The 22,002-nt window shown below is 38.2% G+C and overlaps 2 protein-coding genes across 8 annotated transcripts; both read left to right on the top strand.

Annotated features, from left to right (window-relative positions):
* Window positions 1-147: 147 nt before the first annotated feature.
* Window positions 148-3,626, top strand: LOC125211464 (vesicle transport protein SFT2B). 4 transcript variants are annotated; one of them, XR_007174520.1, is made up of 7 exons: window positions 148-272; window positions 383-436; window positions 535-608; window positions 1,131-1,248; window positions 1,978-2,036; window positions 3,031-3,195; window positions 3,289-3,626. XR_007174520.1 is itself a non-coding variant. In XM_048111270.1 (6 exons), the coding sequence occupies exons 1-6, from the start codon at window positions 186-188 to the stop codon at window positions 3,369-3,371; spliced, it is 423 nt and encodes a 140-aa protein (XP_047967227.1). In that variant the 5' UTR covers window positions 148-185; the 3' UTR covers window positions 3,372-3,626. The 4 variants fall into 4 exon arrangements, 3 of the variants coding, with proteins under 3 accessions (XP_047967227.1, XP_047967226.1, XP_047967228.1); XM_048111270.1 differs by lacking the exon at window positions 3,031-3,195 and having other exon boundaries at window positions 1,978-1,984; XM_048111269.1 differs by having other exon boundaries at window positions 3,031-3,626.
* A 7,688-nt stretch (window positions 3,627-11,314) lies between these two features.
* On the top strand, window positions 11,315-21,981 carry LOC125213411 (glutamate synthase [NADH], amyloplastic). 4 transcript variants are annotated; one of them, XM_048113940.1, is made up of 22 exons: window positions 11,315-12,094; window positions 12,183-12,302; window positions 12,526-12,639; window positions 12,722-12,874; window positions 12,993-13,093; window positions 13,176-13,272; window positions 13,745-13,854; window positions 14,097-14,200; window positions 14,346-14,525; window positions 14,600-14,943; window positions 15,015-15,085; window positions 15,177-15,646; window positions 15,757-16,626; window positions 16,731-16,885; window positions 17,166-17,327; window positions 17,484-19,082; window positions 19,319-19,534; window positions 19,620-19,888; window positions 20,028-20,333; window positions 20,428-20,695; window positions 20,991-21,248; window positions 21,420-21,981. In XM_048113940.1, exons 1-22 carry the CDS (start codon window positions 11,708-11,710, stop codon window positions 21,687-21,689), a joined length of 6,624 nt encoding a protein of 2,207 aa, XP_047969897.1. In that variant the 5' UTR covers window positions 11,315-11,707; the 3' UTR covers window positions 21,690-21,981. The 4 variants fall into 4 exon arrangements, with proteins under 4 accessions (XP_047969897.1, XP_047969900.1, XP_047969898.1 ...); XM_048113943.1 differs by lacking the exons at window positions 20,428-20,695; window positions 20,991-21,248; window positions 21,420-21,981 and having other exon boundaries at window positions 19,989-20,128; XM_048113941.1 differs by lacking the exons at window positions 11,315-12,094; window positions 12,183-12,302; window positions 12,526-12,639; ... (1 more) ...; window positions 12,993-13,093; window positions 13,176-13,272 and adding an exon at window positions 13,337-13,470.
* The last annotated feature ends 21 nt before the right edge of the window (window positions 21,982-22,002 follow it).

The following is a 22,002-nucleotide window of genomic DNA, read 5'->3' as shown; positions in this document are numbered from 1 at the left end:
ACAAAAGAAAATGGATTATTACAAAAATGAAAATAAATTTATGGTATTTGCAAATCCATCCTCAGACTCTTTGCACATTCTAATTTCCACCCCCTTATAAACTAAAGCCTCCAAAAAACTAGACTTATAATAAGCTGTTGAGTTGATTTGATTTGATTAAACAAAAAATTGTGAAATTCTGGACAATGTGGAGTTCTGGCCAAGATGATGAAGAACAGCAAGATTACTTTGTTGAAGGGACTGAAGGTCTCTGCGCTCTATCTCCTATGCAGGTAATACCATCAAATAACTCATGATTCGAATCGATGTATTAGTTCAATCTTTACCAAAAACCTACCTTGATTCACTTTTGCTGTTTGTTATTTTCTTCTTAATTGAACAGAGGATATATGGGTTCGGTGCTTGTTTACTAGCTGGAATTGTTTGTATGCTCTTGGTATGAAGATCCCTCTTGAATTGTTCAATCTTCTCAACATATCGCTATGAGTGAGGATTGATTTTAACCACCTTTACTTTGATTAATTTCCATCGCAGTCGTTGATTGTTTTTGCGAAACCCATCAAATTCGCGGTATTATTTACCTTTGGCAATGTGCTGGCAGTTGGGAGGTACATTGTGGTTGATGCATTATTTTAACGTTGTTTGTTTTGGTTTTTTGGGTGGCATTATTCCTTTTTGAAGTTGACATGGGCGAAAAGAAGATTCCCTTTCTAGGATCATGGTAGCAAAATTCAAGATTATCCAATTAAATTAATTTTGATTCTCGTGGACATGGTTCTATCTGTTTAATTTTTTAGTCTGCTTAAAGATTGGTCTTTTATGATGCAAAGTATGTCTGCGGACGCAGTAAGGTAGGGTGGACATTCGTTATAGTGGTCTCTACGTACAAGTTGGAAACATTTTAGCATGAGTTGGATTGTAACGAGTATTTTCTTCTTGACAAAAGATAATGGTTTGTCTATCGCCAACTTGTTGGTGGCAGAACGAAAAACAAGAACTTTTGTATGTGAAGATCAATGGGAATAGTACAATATTGCGATTATATATATACTAATAAGTGAAGTTAAGTTTTGTGTTTTGTTTTCCTTGGATATATTCACTGAGGTTCTGATCAGGACTCTAATTGGCAGCACAGCTTTCGTCATTGGACCTAAGCAACAGCTCCGCATGATGCTTGATGATGCCCGTATATATGCTACAGCAATCTACGGCGGATGTGTGATCGTGGCTCTTGTTTGTGCTCTTTTGGTAAGCTTACTGGATTAAATTGGATAATTAAAATGTAAAACTATAAAAAAAAATGCCCTTATAAGAGGAGTATAGTGTAATAACGGTTTATTAGAAACACAATGTCCTGATGATATGCATGCATTTACAAGTCTTTTAGGTCGCTGATATCGGGAAGTGAAGTAAACACAATGTCCTGATGATATGCATGCATTTACAAGTCTTTTAGGTCGCTGATATCGGGAAGTGACTTCATTGTGCTTGTATCCGGCAAACAGAATGTATCGATGACTTTTGGCGTTTATGAAAAAAATTAAACTAAGTCTGTTGAAAATTTTGATAATCTAGTATGCAGATGCATAAAAAAGTATTATCTGGCTGTGTTCAGTCATCAGTGAAGGAACAAGGGAAGGGACTGTTTTAGCTGAACTTAACCAAACATAACCTAATGTTCTGGTAGCTGGGTAAGAAATGTACTAACAATTCATTAGCCAGTGGTAACACACTTACACCCTCCTTATTATGCATATCAGCATAGGCAATTCTGCTAACCAGTGTAAGTTTGCTATCTGAAAATTAGTTAACTTATTCAGTTATTCCCAGTCATTCTAGCTAAACTCGATATTGAATATAATGTCATATCTTTCCTATCCCATATGAATGCACCTCATAATTTCTTGTCAACTTGTTGATTGGTACATTCATGTATAAGCTATATCTTTATCTAGTGCTTCTTTTTCTGTATTGCAGATCCACAGTAAGATTCTTACCTTAATTGCCGTGATATGTGAAATTTGTGCTCTATTTTGGTAAGTGTTATTGTACATCTATCTAGTCTTACATTCTATCGTTTACATCTTCTTTACTGTTTCACATACACATCATCTAATTTTGCTAGCCTGGTATGACTTTAACTGACTGATATTTCATACTATTATAACTTCCTTAAGCTCGTTATAGTTTAGTGGCAATAACAAGTTTATGAATGGATTATGATTGTCATTCTTTCTAACTTCCCCATGCATCATTGCCCGTGAAATAGAATTTATGCTTTTTGGATATACATCATCTTTAGACTTTTTTACTGTGTCAGACAAAAAACTTGTGAATTCACTATCTATCTCTGTAATTATTTGGATGAAACTTTCTCATCCCCAGCATAGAAATCTAAGATAGGAATCCTGAATTTATGCTACTGATAGTAACCGCAGATTGCCAACTCATAGAATTTCCAATCAGAAGCCATTAGTTACATAACTTATTGAACATGTGGTGTCTTGATATTTGGGACATTCCAAAGAGTAAAAGAAGAAGAAAGAAGGATATACAATATTACAATTAGATCCATAACTATATCAAAAACATTCTTTTAACATTTTATCCCATAAGAAGAGACACTTACAATATCCCCATTTTGCTAGTAAAACCTTTGTCTTAAAAAATGTACCCATGCCATGAGTAAAAATTTGTGCCTAAGTAAAGAATGATAAAAAAAGGACTTGTAATTCGTCTTTCACCAAGTAAGACTTGTAAGTTGTAACTACTTGTGTCTAAGATACCTTTCAACGTTAAATTACTTTTGGAGAAAAAGTATCAAACAGCTAAAATCTTTGTAAATGTTGCCCATGAGTAAGGGTGATACTTTAAAGTTTTGACATCAGTGAAGTAGTCACATAATCTGCTGAATAAAATATGCTGAGTTGAGTGCATATGCATTGACACATTATGAAGTCTGCTGATAGCCCTTACCTTTCCCATTTTTTGATTAGTGTACTAATTGTTTCACCATTTGGGTCATTGCAGGTACAGCTTGAGTTATATTCCATTTGCCCGTAGGATGGTATCTGATCTGACAATCCGTCTCTGTGACACCGAAATCTAGATGACTTAATGTGGCCATCTTTTTCCTTATTGCCTTCACAAAATTGAAGCATCCTCATTTGGCTGGCTCTTGGCTCTCTTGATATGGCAATATTCCATTTGTTTCTTTTTCCAGCGTATGATAAGCTGTTTCACTCCAAGTTTGTTGTGGGAGACTGACATTTTTTTATGATTTTATAGATCCCCTGGCTTCATATGGTTTTATTCAGAGCATACTATCTTCTGGAGGCTGTTCCTGGGATATGGAAAATTTGCTTGATTGATTTGTGTGACCTTTTGTATGTTGGTTGAATCCACACTACCTGCTCCATTCACTACATGCCTTCAGTTATAGCTTGAATTTAATCAAATATCTGTATGGAGACTTCATAAAGGAACGGATAGAGTATCATGCGCTTGTTGCAAGTACACTGATGTTGTCAATGGCTGTGGTGCTCCTATATTGAGCACCCAAACCTATATCATGTTTGTCTGCAGCCTCATGTCAAGAGTTTCTTGGATGGGAATTTCTTTGTTGACATTGTTGTTGAGTTGGGTTTTCCTATGGTGGTTGTTGGTGGTGCACTATGTTAAGTTAGCATCACACAAGGAAAATGAATTTGATATATTAATGAACTCTTGCTCCAGTCTCAATCTCAACCACCACCACCAAATAATTATAACTCTTTTCTTTTAGCTGATAAAAAATGGATACTCGTTGAGTTGATAAGTCTTTAAGGGATTCTCATTGAATAGATCTTGTTAGTTGTTATTCTACATCATTCGATAAGTCAACACATAATTTTCGTTTAACTTCGTAAACAATGACACTTCAATTCGGCACACTTTTAAAGATTAAATGCAAACAAAAAGTGCGCCAAGAATTTTATTGTTTGCCTACTTAAACGAAAATTAAATGTGTTGGCTTATTGAAAGTATATTAAATATTTTGATTCTCCTAAGATGCTAGATTTCTTTAATTAAAAGTTGATATTTCAAGTATTATCGGGATAATATGTATAGTATCCTATTTTTAGGGGTGTTTTGATTAGGTGGATTAGATATGTCTTATCAGTGTTGTTCGATCAGCTGGGATTTAATCCATATTTCATCCCGAGATAGAATTGTAGAATTATTATGTGACATTAACATATACTTACTACATATGGGGCTATGTGCAATGTGATAGTATAGGTGTTAAGCCAGTTCAAATATTAATTTTCATAACACAACGCAAGAATTCAAAGATTCCAAATATAATAAAATTCAACTTGCATATATAAAAATAAAAAAAGATAAATAAAATACTAGTGAAATGGAACTCTTCCAAGATTCAGCTTTACGTGAATAACACTTAAATTTAAATAACCCCCGCCCCCTAAACACGAACAAGTCCTTAATTAGTCCCTATCAGTTGAATAACTCACTCAATAAAACAAACCTGCAAAAAAATAGAAGAAAATAAACATCACATGCTTGTGAGTTGTGACTGTTTGTATATTCGTCCAATTAATATTTGTGCACTTTCAAAATAACGAGAAAGTAATTAATCATCTCAGGCCTAGAATAGTTAGTGGGCTTTAATTAATTAGCTGTTCAATCTTTAATTAATCAAAGTTATGATGTGTGTACTGTATTGATGGGGTCTTTTGAGTATGAATAATACTCCCTCCGTTCCATAGTAATGGAGGCAAAACTTTTTGGCACGCAGATTAAAAAAAATTGTATTAGGTGAGTTAAGTAAAGAGAGAATAAAGTGGAAAATGAAAAAGATAGAGAGATAAAAATAGAAAAAAGTAAGAGAGGGTAAAGTAGGTGTGGAAAAATATGTTAATTACTAAAAAGGGAAATGCCTCTATTACTATGGAACATACGGAAATGGAAAAACGCCCCTATTACTATGGAACGAAGGGAGTAGTAGCTTGACCCTTTGTGAAGTAAAGTGCTAGATTAGCATTTAGCCACTCACTGTTGCAACGGCCAATCGCCTTTTTTTTGTCAATTGCTTCGTTTTTGTTTTGCAAGTTGACTAAAATCTATTAAAGTCTTGCATCTATTTAAAATATGGTTACTCACATATATCTCGTGCTCTATAATTCTGACATACTTACCTGTCACCAAATTTTAACACAGTTTATCATTTCGCTTCATCCTTGAAAATTTGACACACTTTACTTTTACCATTTTTAATAGTGAATCTCATATTCCACTAATAACTTATTCTTCACATTTTATTATAAAACTAATACTTTAAAAGCATGACTCACATCCCACCAATTTTTTCAACTCACTTTCTATTACATTTCTTAAAAATTGTTTCGGGTCAAAGTATGTCAAAATTTGGGGAAAAAGGTAGTAGTACATTTATACACAGACAATGATAAATCAAAGAAATGACTAAATAGCATAACTAACATAACTACCGACGCTTTGAAACTAACCAAAAGAGAAATAAAAATAAAATTCCTCTCAATTTAAATTTTTTATTTCTTAGTATATGGCAAAAGACAAGACAACGACTTTTGTTCCCTTATCGCGAGACATAACGCCAATTCCTAATTGAATTTGCTAGCCCCCACCCAACCACAACCACATATTTATATAACCTTTGATAATAATTTTAATAATTACTATTGTTATTATTATTATTATTATTATTATTATTTTATTATACTACTCCATTTAAATACTTTCTGTCTTCTAACTATTTGTACAAAAGCGAGTACTAATTTGGACATTCGCCCCACGGGGGAATTGATGTAAGAGTTTTTATTCAATTTCAAGTTGTTGCCTAACTTTTTGGTTAACATTGATTCAACTGAAAACAATAAATAACCAAATTATATGTTATTTGTATCTGGACTTTAAATATTTTAGGCAATTGTTTATGACTGCATGTTGTATTGTCTGAATACTTTACATGTTCATGAAAATGGACTCCATTTCTAAAAAGATAGTAAATCACAATGTTGAATGAATTGCTTTTTCTGAAACTTATCAAGGTGGACAAATGTGACAATCTTTTTCGATTGCTTTATCTTGTATGGCATCATCAATTAGAATATTTTAGTGTTATCAAATGATAGATAAAAAGATGTGATCGGTGATGCAACAAATGAAAGTCATCGAAAAATATTCTGAAGTGAATAACTAGCCCCTAATATAATTAAATTATTTATATGTCTCTATCAGTTCAATATACTAATTAAGTAGTACTTCCTCTGTCCCATTAAAAATGCAACGTTTTCCTTTTATGGTTGTCCCATTAAAAATGAAACGTTTCCTAAAATGGAAACAACTCTATCTCTACTTTTTCATCTCTCTTACTTTACTCTCTCTTCATTAACTCACAAAACAACACTATATAAAATCCCGTGCCGATTCTCAAATGTTGCATTTTAAGTGGGACGGAGGGAGTAGATTTTATTGTTAGTTTATTCAGAATATAGAAATAACACATAGACATCTTGACTTTAGCTAGTGTGCATCTACATGAAATATCACAAGTATTATTGAAGGATTGTCAATATCTAACTACTAATTTTTAATGCACAACTAGAGGCTAAATCTCAATTAATAGATTAAAAAAATGGAAGGACGAGATTGGATGAATTTTGAAAACACAGAATTCAATATAACGAATGTTATTATAGTGATCCGTGATTTGGTCTCTAATGCTCTCCCACGATGCTCTTCTGGTGGGACACGCGCCCCCTCCCCCACCCCCATTACCAATGTTTAACTTTGAGGTTGAAAATGACAGATTTTGATTTGCTACGGTGTACTAGAGTAATATTAATATTTGATTGGGGCAGTCATGGAATCATAATATATTTGTAACTTCTGTAAATAGAAAGATTCTCTGAGTTCATTATCTTTTACCTTAATTGTTTAATGTCAGACTAATAATGCATATCTTGAATCTGGATCATATAATTGCTAATTGCACACATTCTCGTGTTATATTGTCGGCATCGGTAAAAAAACGTAGTATGAAACAAAAAAATGTGCGTACAAATATGTATAATAAATGGAATTAGTGAAATTTGAAACAGAACTTAAAAAAGGTTTTAGTTACTGTATTAACTAACTATGACATCCCTGCACCTAAGCAATGGCGGATCCAGGAACATAATATCGTGGGGTCGAACAAGATAGTAAATATTTATGTAAAATAATTATTTAAATTAATTATTTTTTATAAATATATATTTTAATATAAATAATTCATGGGAGTATCGATATTCTTAAAGCAACATACTCCACTTTCTACGTCTCGTCATAAGTGAGACGCTTCATAATTTAAGAAAAAAATGTTTACGGAGTTAAGTGAAGAAAGAATAAAATAGGAGGTTAGATAAAACAAAGGTGCAAATAAATAATAAAGTAAGAGCAAACAATTATGTTATGGAGTACGTATTTTGATTAAAAAAAATGACATCCCTGGGTTGGGACGTACTAAAACTAATACGAGATGCTTATGGTGGGACATAGCATAATTTTTTTGTAACATACCAAAATTTTAAATATTTAAAAAATTGATTATAAATAATAAGGTTGAAAATTTAAATTATAAAACTAAAATTAGAAGAAATTAAAAAAATATTTACTTCATATAAGTACGTGTTTCATTAAGATAAGTTGATTTTGATATACTGTACTACTACTATTTAACATTATTTGGTATTTTAAGATAGAGAATACATTTTTAATGGACTTCTAAGAATTAATGCAAATAAAGAAAAAAAATTCAAAGCCTATTTTACAATTAGATAACATATTTAAGATATTTAATCTTTTAAATTTAGTCAAATTGTGTGAGCATATATATTTATTGATGCCAGTTTATTCTAGTTCACGTTAATATAGGAATGAGAAATCAATAATTACATCTCCAACTCGATTCCTCTTTCTCTTTGAAAACAAAAACCGCGGAAGGACTCTTCCCCTCCAACTCCTTCGTTCTCGACAACGGTCTCCCCTGCCGGCTACCGTGATGCCGACATCCGGCTGCCTCACTTTCTTCCTTTCTCTCTGCTCAGTCTCCTCATCATCTCACACTCACACGGCGTGACGACGTGAGGTAGGGGCGGAGACGTTAACGCCGTAGGGTCGGAGGCCGAAGAAAATAGCTTTCCAGTGGCACTGCGGGGCAGGTGGTGGGGTCGGCCGACCCCGCCCGACCCCACCTAGATCCGCCAGTGCACCTAAGGTTCTATCAAAATTAATTATACTATTATCGAGAATAAAAATACTAACTGCAGCCCAGAAAAGACGCCGTTGGACAGTTTTGTTTAATAAGAGCATCCACAGTAGGGGCGCCGCGGCGGGCGCCCCGATCGCGGCTAAGCCGCGCCTGGCTACTGTGGCGGAAGCGGGCGGACGGATTTTGTGGGGCGGAAGAGCTTTCGCCCCGAAAGCGGCGAGGACGAGCCGGAGGAGAGAGCAACGCGGCGGCCGCCGCGGCTATCTATTGCACGGCGAAACCGCCGCGGCGGTCGCTTCAAATTTAAATCCCAACTATATCAATGATTCTCACTTGACTAGATTTTCTTCCACCAAAACAACAAAAATAAATTATTACTACTAGGTAGGAAATTGTACCACGTAGTTTCGGCCTTCCTTAATTTTGGGTTAATTTATTGGGCATGTAAGTTATATCTTGTTAATCCAATTTACAGCATTTTTTCTTTTAACGGTAAGTTGCCATATAATATACCTACATCAAATATAATTCGAATTCAATTAAGTAATATTTAATAACTTATGTACATAGTGTTGATCTTCAATCTTTTATAACCGATTATACATGTTTTTATACAGAACTTATAAATGTAAAGATAATTGATTACTTACGCCATAAATGCAGATGTGATTAGGTTGGTTTGCTATTACGTAATCCATGACATTTGAAATTAATGGCTATGTACGTAAATTACAAAAATTTAGTGAACCATCAATTTATAATTATCTCGGAATAGATATATATGAGAAAACATATCACCTATGGTTGTTGAATTAAGTTCTGATTTTAGCATTTATTTCATTTTTTTATAGTTATTAGAAAACCAGCACATTATACTATTGAGGCGAGACGGCAAAATAAATACAGCGACATGGCACACAGTTTGGCGTAGGCAACAATTCAAAACAATTAAAGAGATAAAAGTAAGAGTAAAAGTCAAATATAGTCCCTAGCATATGACCGTTTTATCAATTTGATCCTAAATATTAATTTTTTTATTATTTGGTCCTTCACAAATGAATTCAGATCCGAATCGGTCCTCACTTAACTGAACCGTCTAAAACTAACGGTCAATGGGATGTAAGCAGGTTTTGACCAAAATTAATTATTTTAATTAATATTTTTAATTATATCAGAAAAATAAAAAAATAATTATTAAAAAGGCATGAATTTTTGGAGTTCATCATAGGCTAAATGCTGGCTGCCCCCAATTTCAAGATTTTTGAATTTTGCAGTGCGTTACTTGTTGCGTAAATTCCATCACAGAGGAAACAATTCCTCGTTGGAATTCCTCAAACTGCAGCAAATCCATTCTCTCCTCATCCTCCTTCAATGCATATCCCTCCCTTCCTTCCCCCGCGCCTACACCTACAATAGAGAACAAACAATCTCCTACCACCGCCGCAGGCCTCGCCTGATGACCATTTCAAGGAAAAAAAACTCGAATACTGACGAACGAGAAACAGATCTCGCACGCAGCGACGAAGCTAGGGTTCGAGGTGGTCTCCGCCAAGGGCGGCGGCGGCGCGGAGGCGAATCTGACGGAATTCGCACAGCTGGTGAATTCCTGCGACGCGATGGCGGGGGTGCACGGAGCGGGGCTGGCGAACATGGTGTTCCTACCGGAGAAGGCGGTGGTGGTGCAGAGAGTGCCGCTGGGCGCCATTGATGCGTTAGCGAAGCTCGATTTCGGGAAGCCGGCGGCGGGGATGAGGCTGATTTATCTGGATTATAAGATTGGGTTAATTATTTTGTGTTAGCATCAAAATAAACAGCGAAGCTCGATTTCGGGTAGCCGACGGCGGGGATGGGCGCCATTGATGCGTTTTTTCCTTGAAATTATTTTTTTATTTTTCTGATATAATTAAAAATATTAATTAAAATAATTAATTTTGGTCAAAACCTGCTTAAATGCCATTGACCGTTAGTTTTAGACGGTTCTGTTATGTGAGGACCGATTCAGGTTCGAATTCATTTGTGAGGGATCAAATAATAAAAAAGATAATGCTTAGGATCAAATTGATAAAACGGCCATATGTTAGGGACCATATTTGATCTTTACTCAAAAAGTAAATAATGAAGTTTCATTTGATTCCGTTAGATATTTTAAGAAACAAGTATTCCTTTATTAATTAATGAATTTTGAAAGATTATGCATTAACAATTTTCATCAAACAGTAGCCGTTGGCCGCATAAAAAAACCAGGAGCTTCAGTTAGCCGCTTCTCTAAATCTATATTTTTTTCGAAACTTTTAAAATTAAACTCAAATATTTTGTTTGAATCTTTGAAATGAAAAATTAACGACAGAAAACAAGTGCACAGATTTTAAATTATTATTCGAATGTAACATTGTATTTATGATATTTATTTGTTGAATTTCAATAAAATCCAAATGAAATTAGCTCTACAATTCATTGATTTCTTATTCATAAATTGCCAACTCAAAACTGCTTCGATTTTACGATACTCATATTTTACCATTATTTGCAGAAAATCGAAATTTGGTGATTTGGTTGACTTTGGTTATAGCCAATGTTCATGTCATCCAAACTCTATATTCATTGATCAACCCAAACTTCAAAAAACCAAAACCCGTGAAAATATGGAATTGATGCAAATGGATAAAAAAAGTTATAAATAGCCGATCATATTCTTAATTCTCTTGCTCCACATATTAATTAAATCCTTTCAAATAAGTACAGTATCTATTTGAAATATTTATCATCGATCCATGTAGTACCTGATTGCTCATTTGAGCCTCAATGCATGAACAGCAAAGCCGATTTAGCTTAACAATACGGATTCTTAATTGAATTTAATACTTTACGGTAATTAGGAGCAAAAGTAGTAATCTTGATTACCTGAAAAGAACAAAAAAAAAAAAAGAAAACGAAAATGATATACGTGGACCCCACAAGCAGCAAGTGCTGTGCGTGTTTGTCTTTCTATAAATTCGCACCTCATTTCCTCGCCGAGGCTATATCCATCCAACTCACCACCAGCTCGCGGCGGCGATTTTCTACTGCGAGCATATCTCATCTGCCCTAGATACCGCTTGCACTTTCTTTTAGCCTGCATATAGCTCTCCATATATTGAAGTTAACGCCGTAGTCGTCAAAAATAAGGAATCTGTCTCTGTGTTTCGCTTATTTATATCTCAGTTGCCTCCTCCGTCTCTGATTTGCCTTGATTAGTATATCGATTTTGTTTTTCCTGGTCGGTTTCCTGAAATTCTGGTTGAATTGACCTGAAATATCGCTAGATCTGATACACGGACGCCTATAAATTTGTGTAATTAAAATCGATTATACAGTACATTATAACAGTATAAGACATATAAAGAGGTTTTGGTGGATTCGGGAACCGCGAGAACGATGTCGGCGGTGTCAGGATCGGGGGTTCATGTGAGAGGCGGCGGCATGATGAAGCCGGTCTGCGCGCCGAGCCATCAGCTGAATGTGGTGGCGGCTTTATCCCGCAGGGTGAGGGTGCCGCGTGCATTTGCGTCGAAGCATAGGATGGTGAACCTGGACAACAGGTTTGTCAACGGCACGAAGCTGCGGAGCAGTGCCGGGATGGAGAGGATGCAGTTTTGGCAGGCGGATGGGCTGGGCCGTTCACCGAAGCTGCGGTTTGTCGCGAAGAATTCGATGTCTCAGGTGCCCGAGAAGCCGCTCGGGTTGTATGATCCGGCATTCGACAAGGATTCGTGTGGAGTCGGGTTTGTGGCGGAACTTTCTGGTGAAAGCAGCCGTAAAACGGTACAGTTGTAGTTAAATGAACAAGACGAGTTGATAATAATTTGTATATGGATTTTCCCGTAAATGATTGGGAGTTTTGGCTGTCCAGGTGACGGATGCTATAGAGATGTTAGTGCGTATGACCCACAGAGGTGCGTGTGGCTGTGAGACAAACACCGGAGATGGAGCTGGAATTCTTGTTGGCGTTCCTCATGAATTCTACAGAGAGGTTTCTATATTTCTTGAATTTAGCTACATATTTAGTATTGAAAATTGAAAAGAACCAATTACCCAAGCAAGGATATGGTTTTGTGATGGTCTCTTTTTTCATTCGTTCGTTGTATCTAAGAGGTTTAAAATGGATTTAATGAATGTTGAACCTAACTAATGAGATAAATGACCTGTATGTTTCTGAGCAAGCCTATTGATATCTGTTTTTCTTTTAATTTTAGGCTGCGAAAGATGCTGGATTTGAGTTGCCCCCACCTGGGGAATATGCAGTCGGCATGTTTTTCTTGCCTGTTTCGGACAGTCGGAGGGAACAAAGTAAAATTGTATTCACAAAGGTAAATACAGCAACTTTGGATATGCCCACCTTTCTCCCATGCTTCATTCTGAATTTCTGACAAATCTTCGTTTACACTGTAGGTGGCAGAATCACTTGGCCACTCAGTTCTTGGGTGGCGTCTTGTGCCCACAGACAACTCAGGATTGGGCAAGTCTGCTTTGCAGACAGAACCTGTCATCGAACAAGTTTTTCTTACAGCCACTCCACGGTCTAAGGCCGATTTTGAACAACAGGTGTCTAATTACTAGTTCTGAGAATAATATCTTAAATACACTTAAATAATGAAATTGCAGGTTTTTCTCTTCTCGTCTCTGTTTTCACTAAACGAATTTTGCTATTATACTATCGCAGATGTATATATTAAGGAGGATTTCTATGGTAGCAATCCGAGCTGCATTGAACCTTCAGCATGGTGGGGTTAGAGACTTTTACATATGTTCTCTGTCGTCCAGGTTAGTGCTCTGTGGAAGTGTGATGTTAAAACTAAGTTTGTTGGCGAAGGATTTTGTTTGACTTTATTATGCTTTTTAACAGGACTGTTGTCTACAAGGGTCAGCTGAAACCTGAACAGTTGAAGGAATATTATTATGCAGATCTTGGCAATGAAAGGTTTACGAGCTACATGGCCCTGGTAAATATTTTATCCATTCTCTTTTTAATTATCTGCTGACTCCACACTTCAACAACGAACAGCGTGGGATCAACCGATTAACTGAAGCAATGCAAGGTAGAGGAATGACTTCTGAGGCATTGACGTATGAATGATCTCTTAAGTTCTTCCACACCCTTGATCACTATTTGATTTTGGATGCTGGATTGGATACTTGGGGTGAGTTGGTAAGGAAACTCATTATGAAGTACATAATATTTGCAGAAACTTGGTGCTTTTCTGCTATGATCCATTTTTAAGATCAAACCTGTTGTATGGTGGAGAGGTGAATATGATCGGACTGGTAGACTAGGTCATGGATATTATATGAAATATCCCTGCTCTATGTTCAAGTTAAGAGCGCTGAAGACAAGACTTTATTCCTCAGAGAGTATGATACCGACTTACTTTTTATCAATGGAATCTTTAAAATATTTTTGCTCTGGACATGCAGATACACTCTAGATTCTCAACAAACACATTCCCTAGCTGGGATCGAGCTCAGCCGATGCGGGTCCTTGGTCACAATGGAGAGATAAATACACTTCGAGGCAACGTCAATTGGTAGGTTTTGTTTCTATGTGGTAGTCTTTATCGCACTTATTGTGAATGTTTTTCCCACAGAAACTTTTTTTTCATTCAGACTCTACAATAATCAGCAAACTTGATGCGTTCACACTTCACAATATTTCGTGAAGTTAATCTAGATATCTGATAAATGATACAGTGGACCATTAGAGCAACTTCATTTAGTTTTTATCGCGATGAGCATAAAGCTTATTGACTTGATGCTGCCTACTTAATAGGATGAGGGCACGCGAGGGCCTTCTGAAATGTAAGGAACTTGGCCTGTCAAAGACTGAGATGAAGAAGCTTCTGCCAATTGTAGATGCCAGCTCTTCTGACTCAGGTTCTTGATTAACCTAACTATTACTTTGCGCACATGCATGAATGGTCACAAACTTAGTGACTAGAGGCATAATTACCTTCAATTCCAATGGCTTGATGCCCCTATTAGGTGCTGACTAAAAATATTACTATGGAATTGCATTTAGGTTCATTTGATGGTGTACTCGAGCTTTTGGTTAGAGCTGGTAGAAGTCTCCCCGAAGCTATGATGATGATGATCCCCGAAGCCTGGCAAAATGATAAAAATATGGACCCTGACCGAAGGGCTCTTTATGAATATTTCTCAGCTCTGATGGAGCCATGGGATGGTCCTGCTCTTATATCATGTATGTCCTTTTTGAAGAGTAATATAATTACACCAGACTAATATTTGCTTGGCTCTTACATAGATGATTTGCAGTTACCGATGGACACTATCTTGGAGCAACATTAGACAGAAATGGGTTACGTCCTGGTAGATTTTATGTTACACACAGTGGCAGAGTTATCATGGCAAGTGAAGTAGGCGTCGTTGACATCCCCCCAGAAGATGTAGCCAGAAAAGGAAGACTTAATCCTGGTATGATGCTTCTTGTTGATTTTGAGAAGCATGTTGTGGTTGATGATGAAGCCTTGAAGCAACAATACTCACTCGCAAGACCTTATGGTGAGTGGCTAAAGAGGCAAAAGCTGCAATTGAAGGACATAGTTGAATCCGTTCCAGAATCAGACCGAACTCCTCCTACTATAGCTGGTGTTTTACCGGTTAGCAAATTTTCAGTCCCATCATTGATCTTATACTCATTCTCACAAGCTAACAATTCACAACTTTTTAGGCATCTTCTGATGACGAAGATATGGAAAACATGGGAATGCATGGGATTTTGTCACCATTGAAGGCGTTTGGGTACTTTGTCTCATATATATACATATATTTGTGGGTGATGTATATTTCATTTTTTGTTGCTCATGATTGAATACATGTTGTCTCTGTGCAGTTATACTGTGGAATCTCTGGAAATGCTTTTACTGCCAATGGCAAAAGATGGCATTGAGGCCCTCGGTTCAATGGGGAATGATGCTCCATTGGCTGTGATGTCTAACAGGGGGAAACTTACATTCGAGTACTTCAAGCAGATGTTTGCTCAGGTCACTAACCCTCCAATAGACCCTATTCGGGAGAAGATTGTTACCTCCACGGAATGCATGATTGGTCCAGAAGGCGATCTGACAGAGACCACAGAAGAACAATGCCATCGCCTGTCACTGAAAGGACCTCTCCTAACCATTGATGAAATGGAAGCAATGAAAAAGATGAACTACCGAGGTTGGAAAAGTAAAGTTCTTGACATTACCTACTCCAAGGATTGTGGTAGGAAGGGCTTGGAGGAGACCCTAGACAGGATATGTAACGAAGCACATGATGCAATCAAGGAAGGATATACGACTCTGGTGCTTTCTGATCGAGGTAGTCCATCCTGAAACTTGGAAGATATGGTTATAATTGTGCCTTATGTTCTTGTTCCTTTTATCATAATTTTTTTAGTTACTAGTATCTTCGATTCTTGTATAATGCAGCTTTCTCACCAAAGCGTGTTGCGGTTAGCTCCCTCTTGGCTGTTGGTGCCGTACATCATCACTTAGTGAAGAAGCTTGAACGAACTCGTGTTGCATTGATTATTGAATCTGCGGAGCCCCGGGAAGTGCATCATTTTTGTACACTTGTAGGATTTGGTGCAGATGCAATCTGTCCTTACTTGGCCGTAGAAGCCATTTGGAGATTGCAAGTTGATGGGAAAATTCCTCCCAAACCAACTGGTGAGTTCCACTCAAAGGATGAGCTTGTCAAGAAATATTATAAGGCAAGCAACTATGGCATGATGAAGGTTCTAGCCAAGATGGGTATTTCAACTCTGGCCTCATATAAGGGTGCTCAGATATTTGAGGCCGTTGGCCTGTCATCAGAGGTGATGGAACGTTGTTTTATAGGAACTCCAAGCAGAGTGGAGGGTGCAACTTTTGAAGCACTCGCACTTGATGCACTTCACTTGCATGAGCTGGCCTTCCCAACGCGTGCCTTACCACCTGGTAGTGCTGAGGCCATAGCACTTCCTAATCCAGGAGATTATCACTGGAGAAAAGGTGGTGAGATCCACTTAAATGATCCCCTTGCCATTTCAAAGTTACAAGAGGCTGCTAAATCAAACAGTGTAGCTGCCTATAAAGAGTACTCTAACCGTGTTCAGGAACTGAATAAGTCATGTAATTTGAGAGGGCTTCTGAAATTTAAAGAAGCTGAGGTAAAGGTTCCTCTTGAAGAAGTTGAACCAGCTAGCGTGATTGTAAAACGTTTTTGTACTGGAGCAATGAGCTATGGTTCTATCTCATTGGAGGCTCACACAACACTGGCTGAAGCAATGAACCAGATTGGGGGAAAGTCGAACACTGGTAATCTTCGGTTGCAATGTGCCTCAATTGCTTGTTCATTGTTCTTTTGCAATACATGAAACTTCATCTAAGCTGTCTATGTATTTTTAACCTATTGCAAACAGGTGAGGGAGGTGAAGAACCATCTCGTATGGAGCCTCTTGCAGATGGTTCACGAAATCCAAAGAGGAGTTCCATAAAACAGGTTGCCAGTGGAAGATTTGGAGTTTCCAGCTATTATCTTACAAATGCGGATGAATTACAAATAAAGATGGCTCAGGTACTCATATGTTATCCTTTTCATCTAAAAGGGGATTTGCATGGATCTGTTCTGTTGTCTTGTCATGCCTTTCTTTTATCTCCTGTGCTTGGGTAGGAACAACAGTCTTTTGTTTATGAATTTACGTCATGGACAGATGACGCCGTGTCAGCAAAGCACCTTGTGGTGTCTTTGCATCATTTAATGATACCTGAATTTGGCATTTGGTGAGAATGTTCATTTCACATGTTTTATACCAAATGATTAGTACGTTTTTGACATTTGAGATTTCATGATGCAGGGAGCAAAACCTGGTGAAGGAGGTGAACTTCCAGGACACAAGGTAATTGGTGACATTGCTGTAACTAGGAATTCTACAGCTGGTGTGGGCCTTATCAGTCCTCCTCCCCATCATGACATTTATTCCATTGAAGATCTAGCACAACTGATTCACGACCTCAAGGTATATTTCCATGCCTCGTCAGTTTTACTCTTATCTTTTAGTAATTTACTTGAACGTGGATATGTTGGGAATGATTGTATATCATCATCATGGTTGTCCACTTATGCATTGGTTGTCAATCTGGCTTTCATGAATTTTCTGTTATAATTTTTGCAGAATGCAAATCCTGATGCCCGCATTAGTGTGAAGTTGGTTTCTGAAGCTGGTGTGGGAGTGATTGCCAGTGGGGTTGTTAAGGGTCATGCTGATCATGTTTTGATTTCTGGTCATGACGGCGGTACCGGGGCTTCAAGATGGACAGGCATAAAAAGTGCTGGTGTTCCTTGGGAACTTGGTCTAGCAGAGACACATCAAACCTTAGTGGCGAATGATCTTCGTGGTCGAACTGTTCTTCAGACTGATGGCCAACTGAAGACTGGACGAGATGTAGCTGTTGCTGCGCTTCTTGGTGCGGAGGAGTTTGGTTTCAGCACTGCTCCCCTCATAACGCTGGGTTGCATCATGATGCGAAAATGCCACAAAAACACATGCCCTGTTGGTATCGCAACTCAAGATCCAGTTCTTAGGGAAAAGTTTGCTGGTGAACCTGAACATGTCATCAACTTCTTCTTCATGCTGGCAGAGGAATTAAGGGAGATTATGTCTCAGCTTGGTTTTCGAACACTCAATGAAATGGTTGGCCGTGCAGACATGCTTGAACTGGATAAAGACGTGGCAAAAAACAATGAGAAGCTTAAGAACATTGATCTGTCCCTTCTACTTCGCCCAGCTGCTGACATCAGACCAGATGCTGCGCAGTATTGCGTGCAGAAACAGGACCATGGGCTGGACATGGCTTTAGACAACAAACTAATAACTTTAGCTAAACCTGCCTTGGATAAAAGTGTTTCTGTATACATTGAATCTCCTGTATGCAATGTAAACCGAGCAGTTGGAACCATGCTAAGCCATGAAGTGACGAAACGCTATCGAATGGCGGGACTTCCTTCAGATACAATTCATATCAAACTTAATGGAAGTGCAGGTCAGAGTCTTGGTGCTTTTCTATGTCCTGGCATTACATTGGAGCTTGAAGGGGATAGCAATGATTATGTAGGGAAGGGCCTGTCAGGAGGGAGAATTATTGTATACCCCCCTAAAGGTAGCAACTTCGATCCGAAGGAAAATATTGTCATTGGTAATGTAGCTCTTTATGGGGGCACAAATGGGGAGGCTTATTTTAATGGAATGGCAGCAGAAAGATTTGCTGTTCGTAATTCTGGTGTTAAAGCTGTAGTTGAAGGTGTTGGTGATCATGGATGTGAGTACATGACTGGGGGCACTGTTGTAGTGCTGGGAAAGACTGGTAGAAATTTTGCTGCTGGCATGAGTGGGGGCATTGCCTACGTTCTTGATGTTGATTCAACTTTCAGTTCTCGGTGCAATCAAGAGTTGGTAGATCTTGATCCAGTGGAAGATGAAGATGATATTTTGATGCTCAGAATGATGATACAACAGCATCAGCGTCACACAAACAGCCAATTAGCTAGGGATGTCCTTTCAGATTTTGATTCCCTTCTTAAGAAGTTTGTCAAGGTCTTCCCTCGTGACTATAAACGCATTCTAGCAAATAAGAAAGTGGATGAAATTTCAGAGAAGACAGCTGAAGTTGCAGCCAAAGAGGCCGAGGCAGAAGAAGAAGCAGAGTTGAAGGAGAAGGATGCTTTTGAAGAGCTTAAGAAGATGGCAGCAGCATCTATCAATGAAACTCCCCAGGTATTTTTTGAGGCACTTAGTTGGCTGCTTGCTTTGTGAAATCCTCATCCTGTGCTGCATGCTAGGACAGAAATGAGTTCACAGGTGCAGAGACATTGCAAAAACTGTGCCTTGACAGTTTGACCTACACAGTTTTTTACTAGTGCATTCATCAAGTGCAGTTTACTAAGTTGACCTATGTGTTTTGAACTTTGTACCAATCATGAAGATCCATTTTTAATTTTTTGATTGGATAGGTTGAGGAACAAGAACCAGAAAAGAGGCCAACTAGGGTTCCTGATGCTGTCAAACATCGGGGTTTTGTTGCATATGAGAGGGAGGGCGTTTCGTACAGGGACCCGACTGTTAGGATGAATGACTGGAATGAAGTTATGGAGGAATCAAAACCAGGACCATTGTTGAAAACACAGTCGGCTCGCTGTATGGATTGCGGTACTCCTTTTTGTCATCAGGTAACAGAAGTTCTGCAGTACTTGTAAGAAGAATCATCTTGAGGACTAAGGCCTAAGTTGTTATAAATGGGATTTTGTCTTGCAGGAGAATTCTGGATGCCCTCTTGGAAATAAGATACCAGAATTCAATGAGTTGGTTTACCAGAACAGATGGCGAGAAGCATTGGATAGACTTTTGGAAACTAACAACTTCCCAGAGTTCACAGGTCGTGTATGCCCTGCTCCTTGTGAAGGATCTTGTGTACTTGGTATCATAGAAAATCCTGTGTCTATCAAATCAATTGAGTGCTCTATTATTGATAAAGCTTTTGAGGAGGGGTGGATGGTACCCCAGCCTCCTCAGACAAGATCAGGGTATGCCTTTTGTCCTTGGAATGCTGCAGTAATGCTGTTTTGTATTTGCATTAGGTTTCGGATAATTATACTTATACATAAATATATTATTTCATTTCAGATGTGGAATTTAACTCTGATTTAACTTTACCTATTTTAGAAAAAGAGTTGCGATTGTTGGAAGTGGGCCTGCTGGTTTGGCTGCTGCTGATCAGTTAAATAAAAAAGGACACTCTGTGACAGTTTTTGAGCGTGCTGACAGAATTGGTGGATTAATGATGTATGGTGTGCCGAACATGAAGACTGACAAAATTGATGTAGTTCAGAGACGGGTTAATCTCATGGAAAAGGAAGGAGTGAAATTTGTAGTTAACGCTAATGTAGGAAAAGATCCACTATACTCTATAGATCAGCTTCGTGAAGAGCATGATGCAATTGTGTTGGCGGTGGGAGCCACAAAACCAAGGTGCGCAAAATTGATTTCTGCAATTCATTGAATACTATCAATAATATTACGAGATTGAGTACATAGATAACCTACCCATGTGCCAATTTTGCAGGGACCTTCCTGTTCCTGGGAGAGATCTTTCTGGAGTCCATTTTGCCATGGAGTTTCTTCATGCAAATACAAAAAGCCTTCTTGATAGCAATCTTCAGGATGGAAAGTACATCTCTGCCAAGGGAAAGAAAGTAGTGGTGATTGGTGGAGGTGACACTGGCACGGACTGTATCGGGACATCAATCAGACATGGGTGCACCAGCATTGTAAATCTAGAACTTCTCCCTAAACCACCAGCTACCAGGGCTCCAGGCAACCCTTGGCCTCAGGTTTAAACTTTTTTCTGCTTCCAGTATCTGCATTACAAAATCTTACCCTTTTGGGCTACTTTATAGCGGTTGTTAATATTCGTTCTCATATTTCAAATTGAACCACTTCTGCTAACTTTTGGTCCTGCTGAAGTTATGTTGAGTGAATAATGACATCATTTGTTCTGGCTTAAGTTCGTTCTCCATCTCTGCTTTTTCCATTCTTCATTAGTTTCCTCCTTTCTTTCTCTCCTATATTTCTTTGACTAGCTTCCCGGGCAACAAAATGAACTTTCTGTTTCTTCAAAATTGGCAGTGGCCACGGGTATTCCGTGTAGATTATGGGCATCAGGAAGCTGCTACCAAGTTTGGTCAGGACCCAAGGTCTTATGAAGTGTTGACAAAACGTTTTATTGGAGATGAGAATGGAACATTAAAAGGACTTGAGGTTGTGCGCGTCAGTTGGGAGAAGGATGCCAGTGGAAGGTTCCAATTCAAGGAAGTCGAAGGTTCCGAAGAAATTATTGAAGCTGATTTAGTCCTGCTCGCAATGGGATTTCTGGGTCCTGAAGAGGTTAGCATTATCTTATAATAATGTTGTCATTATTGAACTTCCCCTTTCTCTTCAACCCTGGTGCAACAAGATCTGTGTTCTATTTTGGTTGGACATAGTATCTACTGCTGCTGTGCATGCAAACATGTAAACACCGATTCTACTCTAACAACAATTCTGGTCCTTTCTCAGACGGTCGCTGACAAACTTGGAGTGGACAAAGACAACCGATCAAACTTCAAAGCTGACTACGGTCGCTTCTCAACCAATGTTGAAGGTGTCTTTGCTGCTGGGGATTGCCGACGCGGACAGTCACTGGTGGTCTGGGCAATATCTGAAGGCAGGCAAGCAGCTGCTCGGGTTGACCAATATCTTCTTGGAGACGAGAATGACGGCACTGATGGACAGGAAGGACTCACAAAGCAGCAGCAAGGCAACAGGAGGCAAACTGTGAAGACATAGTCTGCTTGGGATATCCAATAAGCTGAACTGTGTTGTCGGAATGCTGCTAGTTGGAGTGGTCGCTCTATGAATTCAGAACTGCAGATGATCCAAACCAACCAAAACAGATGCCGAGGGATGGGGGTTTTGAAGGGAAGGAGGAGGAATGCTTATGCAGCGGTGTTTATAAGTTGGAAATATAATTGTTGGTGTTGGAAGTGCTGGCAGACTATGCCAAGCTTTATGGAATAAACAATATTGTACAGGTTCTCTCATCTTTTAAGCAGTAATCTATCATCAATGTTGCTGGGAATTTTACTTCATTATTCTTTTG

This window comes from Salvia hispanica, chromosome 3 (assembly GCF_023119035.1).
Source record: "Salvia hispanica cultivar TCC Black 2014 chromosome 3, UniMelb_Shisp_WGS_1.0, whole genome shotgun sequence".
NCBI lineage: Eukaryota > Viridiplantae > Streptophyta > Magnoliopsida > Lamiales > Lamiaceae > Salvia > Salvia hispanica.
The sequence above is the reverse complement of the archived record's forward strand: the minus strand, read 5'-3'. Positions and strand labels throughout refer to the sequence as shown.

Excerpts from the sequence above, each read along its gene's own strand:
- LOC125211464 (XM_048111269.1), top strand. The coding sequence starts at position 186 with ATGTGGAGTTCTGGCCAAGATGATGAAGAACAGCAAGATTACTTTGTT. Across the intron at positions 273-382 it reads GCGCTCTATCTCCTATGCAG|AGGATATATGGGTTCGGTGC; the intron begins GTAATACCATCA and ends TTAATTGAACAG. Across the intron at positions 2,037-3,030 it reads GAAATTTGTGCTCTATTTTG|GTACAGCTTGAGTTATATTC; the intron begins GTAAGTGTTATT and ends GGGTCATTGCAG.
- LOC125213411 (XM_048113940.1), top strand. The coding sequence starts at position 11,708 with ATGTCGGCGGTGTCAGGATCGGGGGTTCATGTGAGAGGCGGCGGCATG. Across the intron at positions 14,944-15,014 it reads CTATAGCTGGTGTTTTACCG|GCATCTTCTGATGACGAAGA; the intron begins GTTAGCAAATTT and ends ACAACTTTTTAG. Across the intron at positions 19,535-19,619 it reads GTACTCCTTTTTGTCATCAG|GAGAATTCTGGATGCCCTCT; the intron begins GTAACAGAAGTT and ends TTTGTCTTGCAG.